General features: G+C 34.8%; 2 protein-coding genes and 1 long non-coding RNA gene across 5 annotated transcripts; 2 read left to right on the top strand and 1 right to left on the bottom strand.

Annotated features, from left to right (window-relative positions):
* Positions 1–262: 262 nt before the first annotated feature.
* Positions 263–1,321, top strand: LOC139985445 (uncharacterized). Its single transcript, XM_074111626.1, has 3 exons — positions 263–661; positions 750–821; positions 899–1,321. The coding sequence occupies exons 2-3, from the start codon at positions 774–776 to the stop codon at positions 1,319–1,321; spliced, it is 471 nt and encodes a 156-aa protein (XP_073967727.1). The 5' UTR covers positions 263–661; positions 750–773.
* Positions 1,322–3,506: 2,185 nt separating this feature from the next.
* On the bottom strand, positions 3,507–5,501 carry LOC139998441 (uncharacterized). The gene has a single exon (XM_072022975.1). The coding sequence runs from the start codon at positions 5,463–5,465 to the stop codon at positions 3,975–3,977; it is 1,491 nt and encodes a 496-aa protein (XP_071879076.1). The 5' UTR covers positions 5,466–5,501; the 3' UTR covers positions 3,507–3,974.
* Positions 5,502–6,999: 1,498 nt separating this feature from the next.
* On the top strand, positions 7,000–8,490 carry LOC139998442 (uncharacterized). Of its 3 annotated transcripts, XR_011803265.1 has the most exons (4): positions 7,000–7,072; positions 7,510–7,657; positions 8,174–8,262; positions 8,365–8,489. It is a non-coding gene; the product is annotated as an uncharacterized lncRNA (long non-coding RNA). The 3 variants fall into 3 exon arrangements; XR_011803263.1 differs by having other exon boundaries at positions 7,001–7,072; positions 8,174–8,490; XR_011803264.1 differs by lacking the exon at positions 7,000–7,072 and adding an exon at positions 7,105–7,208 and having other exon boundaries at positions 8,174–8,490.
* Positions 8,491–8,902: the final 412 nt, after the last annotated feature.

An 8,902-nucleotide genomic window follows, 5' to 3' on the forward strand; every position in this document is an offset into this window, starting at 1 on the left:
GTTTACAAATTACTAGCCGGATTAATACCGCAATTACAATGTGTTTTTTCTTCGTGTCTAAGAGATGGAATGTGAACTTCAAAATAAATTTTTCTTAGTCGCGACTCTTCTCTCTTTTTTTTTTTTTTGAACAACTAAAGACCGCCGAAACGTAAAAATAATAATGGACTTTAATAATGACGAACGCTTTAATAATAAAGAACTTTTATAGTAATGCGCTTTAATAAGAATGAACACTTTTATAATAATCGACTTTTAATAATGAGCCCTGCTCTATGTTGCTACGCTTATTTATAATGCCATCCCCACGAGGTGGTGGTGGTGGTGGTGGTCCACTGGGGTACCCTTCCGTGGGAATCGGGATTTTGCACTTTGGGCTTTCAGAAATCGTACGTGAGAGAATGTAAGTTCCATATCTCGACTTAGTTCCCATCGGTCCAGTGTTTCTGCTGAGCTAGCGTCTAGGAGACTTGAAGCGTTCCATGCTGGTCTAGTCTTTTCGAGAAACTTCCACGTTTGTACCGTGGGATTTACCTGTGTTTCTTCGGCGCGTGCAAGGGCTGGTGGCTGCAGCATCATTATCATTTCGATGTTTGCTCGGGCAACACGCGCGATCCGCTGCTCTCCCACAACAAGGGCCTCCTCCCTCGAGTTAGTTTGCGTAAGTTTGGTTTAGATGGATATTTGCATATTATGGTAGTTTTCGTGATTTTGATCCTTTTTCCTTTTCTTTTTTGTTGTTTCTCTAGGCTTCGGTGATCGACGTTTGAACAATGTTTGCGGAGGCATTTCCATCAGGGGTTCCTATCCAGACTTCTCTGGTGCGTATTTTGTCTTGTTTTTAATCCGCTTGATTCGTTCTGTTTCGTTCTATTTAAACTATATTGTGTTGTTTCAGCGCAAGCGAAAGAGGGATTCCGAAGAACCCATGGGCGACTCGAGAAAACCCATCAAACGCATGCGGCGCTGTGATGAACCACAAGTACCAGAGTGGTCGGAGGAAATATTCGACATTGATGCCGAGGCCGTGGATTTTCCGTCGGAGTTGAGTTTTGACAATTTTGTTACTGTCGATGAGAGTTTCTTCGATGCAGAGACCGTCGTATTGGAGTGGGAGCTCCCTCTGGTTGAAGTCGTTGATACCGATCGTTGTGTAAAAGTTCGTTTTGTAAATGAAATTCCCGGAGAGGTTCTGGAGGCACATCTTCGTCACCATGCTTCTGGGAGAAAGGGAATTTCCCCTGTTGTGCGTTATTGGTGTATGCGTGAGTTCAGCGTACTTTGTCCTGGAGCTCCTTGCTTCGATTTTGATTTGGTGTAGCTGCTTTAATTTCGTTGGTTCGTTGTTTGATAATCGTAGGTTCCTTATTATATATTTTTTTTAGATGTATTTTGTTGTGTTTTTTTTTTTTTGTTCAATATATATATATATACATTGTAAGGTTATCTTTTTTTTGTTTATGTTTGTTAAATATATGTGTATTTAATTTTATATTTCCCCCTTTTTTAGTTAAGGTTATCTTTTTTTTGTTTATGTTTGTTAAATATATGTGTATTTAATTTTATATTTCCCCCTTTTTTAGTTAATTATATATATATATATATATTTTTACATTTATATTTGACAATGTAGTTGCGCATAGAATTTATTAAAGAATAATGTGTTTTCATGATTTGTTTCTTGCGCCTGATTTCCATTAATCCCTAATATTCCTGTCGCCATAACGCGTATTATTGTGTCGCGTGTAAATCTAACATGGCCGGTCATAAATGTCATCAGTGAGGTTATAGTGGCGGGTCTTTAGTGTTGTTTGATATCGAAGTAATTTTATGTCGCTTGTTTTTCCTTATTCTACCGCAATTAGAACATTTATTTATTTAAAGTGACAATAGTATCGTTCGTGTGAATATACATATATATATATATATATTTATATTGTTTGTCATTTTAATATGACTAATGTTTTGTAATTTTTCGATAGTGTTTAATTTTATATTTCCCCCTTTTTTAATTAAATATATATATATATATTTTTTTTTATATTTATATTTGACAACGTAGTTGCGCATAGAATTTATTAAAGAAAAATGTTAATAATGTGTTTTCATGATTTGTTTCTTGCGCCTGATTTCCATTAATCCCTAATATTCCTGTCACCATAACGCGTGTTATTGCGTTAGTTGTTCCGATGCGCGCGTGTAAATCTAACATGGCAACTCATAAATGTCATCAGTGAGGTTATAGTGGCGGGTCTTTAGTTTTGTTTGATATCGAAGTAATTTTCTGTCGCTTGTTTTTCCTTATTCTACCGCAATTAGAACATTTATTTATTAATATTGTTATTATTATTACTTTAAAGTGACAATAGTATTGTTCGTGTGAATATACATATATATATATATATATATTTATATTGTGTGTGATTTTAATATGACTAATGTTTTGTAATTCTTCGATAGCGTTATTTATTGTTTTGAGTAGTTTATTTTATAGAGTGTTCGATAATATAAAACACACTCATACACACACACACATATATATATATGTGTGTATATACATATTTCTTCTGGCAGTTTAGTATTCATACCAAATGAAATGTTAATTATTTATTTTATATTAACTTCATTTAATAAGATAGAACACATACACGCGCACGTATATATGTATATAATTCTGGCAGTGTGATTCTCCTTTAGATTCTTTAGCGATGTAATGTTGTGTATTTGAGGTTATGTGTCAATTATTTGATTTCATATATATACATATATATATATATCTTGTATTGTGACAACATAGTATTGAAGGTTTTATTTCTAAATTATTGTGTGTTTAATGTGTTTTTACATATTTGCGTTTGATGGTAGAATTTCTGTATGCAAATCTTCAAGTCATTGCGGTGTTAATTATTTTGAACGTTTGGCCTATCGACAAGTTGTTACTTAGTCCCAAGTGTTACGTTGTGTGTTCTATTTCTTTTATAGATTATTAGTAGTAGTTTAGTTTAGAATATAGATTATTTATATATATTTGTTTTTTTTAATATATAGACATGCATGTTTCGTAATATAGTTCCTATTTTATAACTCTTTATCGGAATATAGGCTAGTTTTAAGTATGTATCTTAGATTACTGATTTGATTTAATAATGTAGAATGCGCACACATATATATATTTCTGATAATGTAACCTTTATTTCTTTAATATTATAACATTGTATGTTTTATGTATTCGTTAGACTATTAGTTTTTTGATTTCATATATACATATATTTCATAAATTGATAATATTGTATTTGTTGCATAGTATTGGAAGTACTGTCTCTAATATTTACTAGGTTATTACATGTTTGGCATATATGTTTATACTTATATGTAACTCTCCGAGTTGTTGCGGCGTTGATTGATTAAAAAATATATTTATATTATTATTTATTTATATTATTATTATTATATATTTATATTCCTGGCGTTTCAATCATTTCCCTTTTTGTAATTATTCTTATTTCCTGGTTTATTTGTTTGGTTCGTGACTCGTTCAATCCATTAGTTTGTTCTATTTATTTTATTTTATACTGGTTGGGTTTATATTATATTGAACCATAGGTTTTCAAATTGCAAGTCGGTTATTGGTAGGTTTATTTAGAGTTGTGTGTATATGTATTTTGTTTATTGGTTGGATCTATTAGTCGCCCTCATTTTGTTACTCCTTCCTTTCGTTTCGTAGTGCCGTGTGTTCGTTTGTGCATTCAAATCCTTATTCGCGCGTTTTGTATAGAGTGGTTTTCTTGTTTTTGTTACGGCACGTGCGGAGCGCGGGACGTGACACCCCCGCCCTTGGAGTTCAAATTTCCAAAGGAAATTTGACTGATGGTGTCTCTGAGTTCGTTCAAGGCGGATGTAGATGTCGTTGGTTGTTGAGTGACTACCAGTGTTATCGATATCCTTTGAGGTTGTGCTGTTTGATCATCGATATTTCATCTTCTTTTGAGGTATAGTAGCAGGTGGGTGACTGAGCCGCATATTGCTCCTAATAGGGCGATTTCACATCCGTAAGTTTCACGTAACTGGTATCCGTGTATGGCTATATCTATTATCGTCTTGATTAATTTAAATATTACGAGTATTCCAAATATTGCTACACTGACAGTTCCAAATTCCATGAAACCAGTCCATAAGCTTGATACGGTATTTTTCGCTATTGTCGTTAATGTGTTTTCGTCCATCATTCCCAGGATGTTTACTGTTCCAGGGACGATTGTTTTTCCTGTCGCTCCTCTGGCCAATGTGTTCAAGACTGCAGTTTTTTCTGCGGGGAACATGACGTGGTCCCGCAGTGCGTCCAGGTCCTTTTGGGTATATATTCCGCTCGTGGCCAATGACGATGGTGCTGAATATCGCCACGTTTGGCGCACGTCCGGGCGGAGTTCCTGTGGTGCGATTGCTTCCATGGGTTTTGGTACGAATTTGTGCCAGAGTCCGTCGATGTTGTATAGCGTGGGTAATACTGCGCTACATTCTCTATGGTTTCCGTGTTGCGTTAGGATGTGTGTTTTTGGCGTTAGAAATGCGGTGCGATTCCCTTGCCAAACGGGTAGCTCCGAGTAGCATTCTGTTGTATGTCGTATCTTTACTTGTACCGGAATGCATTTGACTATATGGACTGCTTCTCCTGCGATCAGAGCCATGTGTCCTGGGGTTTTGGTTATGGTGTATGCAAATTCGTCGGGCAGTAAGGTTGCTAAGCTTAAAGCATTCTCTATTAGTTTCTTCTGTGTGGTGCATCTTTGTGTCAATATATCATGGTATAATGTTGTCATTTGTCGTTTAATATGTTTCTCTACGTAAATGAATTTTGAGTTGACATATGCGAATATATCCAGATTTTCGACTGCTGTCTTGCTTTTGGAAATGAACGTATTTCCTCTTGTTGTTTTTAACAGGAACAATTTGGGGTGTTCGGTGGATAGTAGGGTATATCCACACAGTGGCTGTTCTCCAGTTTTAGTCAGCGCAAATGTTATTTCCTGTGTTGTTAGTGCGTAAACTGGTTGTGCTGGTTCCCTGTTGGTTCTTATTTCCTGGATCTTTGTAGCAATTCCTTCATATAGCACATCGTACTGATCAAATTTGCATGATGAGGGTGGTTGTGGTTGCCAATAAGTGTATCCGTCCTCAGCGTCTAGACAATTTCCTTCGCTAAAGGTACATATCGTTCCTGATTTCAGTAGAATTTTGTTTGCTTCGATCCGTACTGGCACAACTGCTGATCTTAAACTTATCCTTACTGTGGCTTGTACGACGACTCTTTCCCAGCTCCCGTATGGGTCTACATACTGTGTTCCCTGGCAGCTGCCGTCGTCTGTTAACTTGCCGGCTAGGACAAGCGACCTTGTTTCTGTTGCATTATCTTTTAGGCCTACTATAAGGTTTTGTGGTCCGAATGAAAATGTGCCGTCTTGGTGCATCCTTGCACATTGTTGGGCGGTTGTTTCATGGAGGTATTCGGCGAATCTGTTATGCACTGCCGAGTGGGAGTGCATGCCACAGTAATATATAATTCGAGTTATTTGCACCTTGCATTGCCTTACATTGGTAAATTCGAATTCTGAGAGTTGCAGTAGTTGAATATAAATATCTTGGGTTTCTGTTATCGCAGGCTGTATGCTGCAGTCCCCGATGGAGTTTAAAGAGATGGTGGTAACGTTGAGGTGGTTGCCATTGCAGTCGTATCCTACCAGGCCATATGCTATTTTGATGAGGGTAAGTACGATGACCAGGTGATTCATCTTCCTATTAACAATTTATTAAATCGTTTCTTACTCTCGAGTTTATTAGAAATAAGAATAACCTTTTATTATTATTAATATACATAAAAAAAAGAAAAATTTTTATATTTATATATATATATTTTTTTTTTTTTTTTATCAAAACTTTTGTTTTATTTTAGGTTTTACGTATATGTTATCAGTGAAAATAAATATTGTGAAAGCTACTTGGATTATAATTATATACATATATGCATACGTATTGGTAAGTAATGAGATTTGTTTCATCGTTATAAATATATATGTATATATTATCAATAGAATAGATATTACAAATGTAGCTTGTTTTCGAATATATATATATGTGTGTGTAATGGTAAATATGACGGCTTATTTTATGAGTCACTTGCATTATCAATGGTAGTGAGTGTTATAAATATCACCTACTTTACAACATGCGTGTGTATATATTGGTAAACATAAGTAAAAATTACATGTATAGTTATAAATGTTGTTTGTTTACAGGTGGATAGCATAAGTATTTGGTTTTGTGCGTAGCATACAAGTACTTTATGGTTCTACGGTGCGGAATGCTATTCCTTGAACTAAAAAGTGTCTTTCAATGTGAGTCAGATTATTGTAAACGATCATGCATGGGATGCATGGTATAGCGGGTTGTAGGTCCGCTAGGTTTATATCGCACATACGACAGTATTTTATATGTGTTCTTGCAGGTATTCCGCATAGGAAATGAGTGGGCGGCTCGTCACATAGGTCCTGGTCGTCTGGATCTAAGTTGTCGAAACAGTCTTGACAAAGGTAACCGTTATCTAAATGATAGACGGAGCGTATCAACCGAACACAGAGGCAAGATTGAACATCCTCCGTCGCCTCCACATCGAATGCGGGAACGGGCCCATCTAGGTCCTCTATGTCAGAGTTGATGAACTCGCCGCCCGTTCATATAAAACAGTTAATATATATATAAATTAAAAAAAAATTTTCTCTCTTTTTTTTTTTTTATGTTTCGTTCGGACCTGTTCCTTTGTACGATTACTGTATCCCTGTATATAATATAATATATATAATATGTTATGATTATGTTAGTTGTTATTTAATATATATATTTTCCTTATCTCTCTCTCTCTCTCTTTCTCCCCCTTTTTTTTTTTTTTTTTTATTATTAGTACCTAACATTGCTATTATGATGCTGTATTACATTGTATTGGCTGTTATTCGTGTTGGGGTGTGTATGTGTGGGGTGCGCGCGACGAATTTTTCAACATGGTCGCTCGCGTGTATCTTTGGTATGGCGTTGGTTTAATGTCGACAGTAGTGTGTTGTTGAAATAGCTAATTAATTATGATTTTATTTAGTAGTGTTTTGTAATATTGTTTTGTGTTTCATGATATTGTGTGTGTAAATACCGTGTGCTACTTTAATGTAATAGTCGTGACTTGCATTTATATAAGTCTCGTTTAATTTAGTTAATGCTTTGTGTATTGTGTTACTAGTCACTTTCGTGTAGCATAACTTTATTCCTTTGTACCGAGTTCAGTCATGTCTTGTTGTTAACATTTAGTTAACATTTAGTCTATCTTAATTAATTTCTAACCTATTTCTGTGTTTATTGACCTTTCTTATTTTCCCTATTAATTTATTATTGCTTGTACTTGCTATTTGTTATTATTTTATGTATGATATGTATTAGTTCCCTTATTAGTAATTAAAATTTATTTATTAGATTAACATTGTCTGTGATTCTTCAGATTCTACTCTTTCGATGCTGCGACACTTACCTGGATCATTCCCACAATATCATCCGATTCTTCGATATGCCTTGGATACTTACTACGGTTGCCTTCAATTGTCTTATATCTGTGGCCTTAAAGGTACTGTTTAATTTATTTAATTTAATATGTGTATAATGCATTGTATGTGCGACAGCTATTGTGCATTACAAAATCCACTTCTACATGTTAGATATAATAATATAACAATACTACGTAGATTAATACATAATAAAATATCCTTTTACTCCTGTTATATTTATTACTAACTCTCTATTAATCTATCTTAATTATTTCCTAACCACTTTCTATACTTATCAGCTATTTTATTTCTTCTTATTAATCTGCGAAATTCATGCATGTACACTTCCTTGTATGGTGATTGATTGTTCACGAGGTAAGTTGCACTTTCACTGTTTTAGTTATTTATTGAACTAACACGTTTTACATTCAAACAGTAATTGGAGCACTCGTAATAATCTTCTTTTCCCTTTTCAGGTTTTCGCTGTCTGTGTTATTCGACAAACAGTGTCAAGCTTCCGCAGTTTTGTTATAACATTTAGTAATGTTGTATTTTGCATTAAGGCCATTGAAGTTAATTCGTTCGTTTATTTTCAGCTGGCTGCCGTACATGGTGTTCCGCAAACAGGGATCCATAACCTATTTTGCACGTAAACCTTCTTGTATGATGATTACTTGTTCACAAGGTAACTTTCACTTTCACTCTTTTAATTATTTATTGAATCAACATATTTTATATTCAAACAATAATTGGAGTACACATAATAAATTTTCCCTTTTTCTTTTAGGTTTCCGCTATCTGTATTATTCGACGAACAGTGTCACACCTCCTTTTGATTTAACCACAATATAGTTATAACATTTAGTAACCTTGCAGTTTGCACTGAGACAATTGGAACTAATTTATTCACTTATTTTAGGTAGCTGTCATACATTACGTTCCACGAACAAGGATTCATAACCTATATTCGCACATACATTTTCTTGTATGTTGATGACTTGTTCACAAGGTAACTTCCACTTTCACTAGTTAATTATTCATTGAGTTAACACGTTTTATATTTAAACGATAATTGAAGCACACATAATAATTTTCCCTTTTTCTTTTTAGGTTTTCGCTATCTGTGTTATTCGACGAACAGCACTACAACATACACTACTGCACTACGTTGCCCACTGCAATCACTTTATTCATTGTTTATTTCGATTATGCGCTAGTTTTAACTTGTTTAAGTGCACTGTTCGCGGAATCCCTTTTACTTCAATCTTGACGTTTTGGTTCTGCAAGATTTCTAGCACCTTGTGTGGTCCAGTATATTGATCGGA

Source organism: Bombus fervidus, chromosome 3 (assembly GCF_041682495.2).
Source record: "Bombus fervidus isolate BK054 chromosome 3, iyBomFerv1, whole genome shotgun sequence".
Classification (NCBI taxonomy): Eukaryota; Metazoa; Arthropoda; class Insecta; order Hymenoptera; family Apidae; genus Bombus; species Bombus fervidus.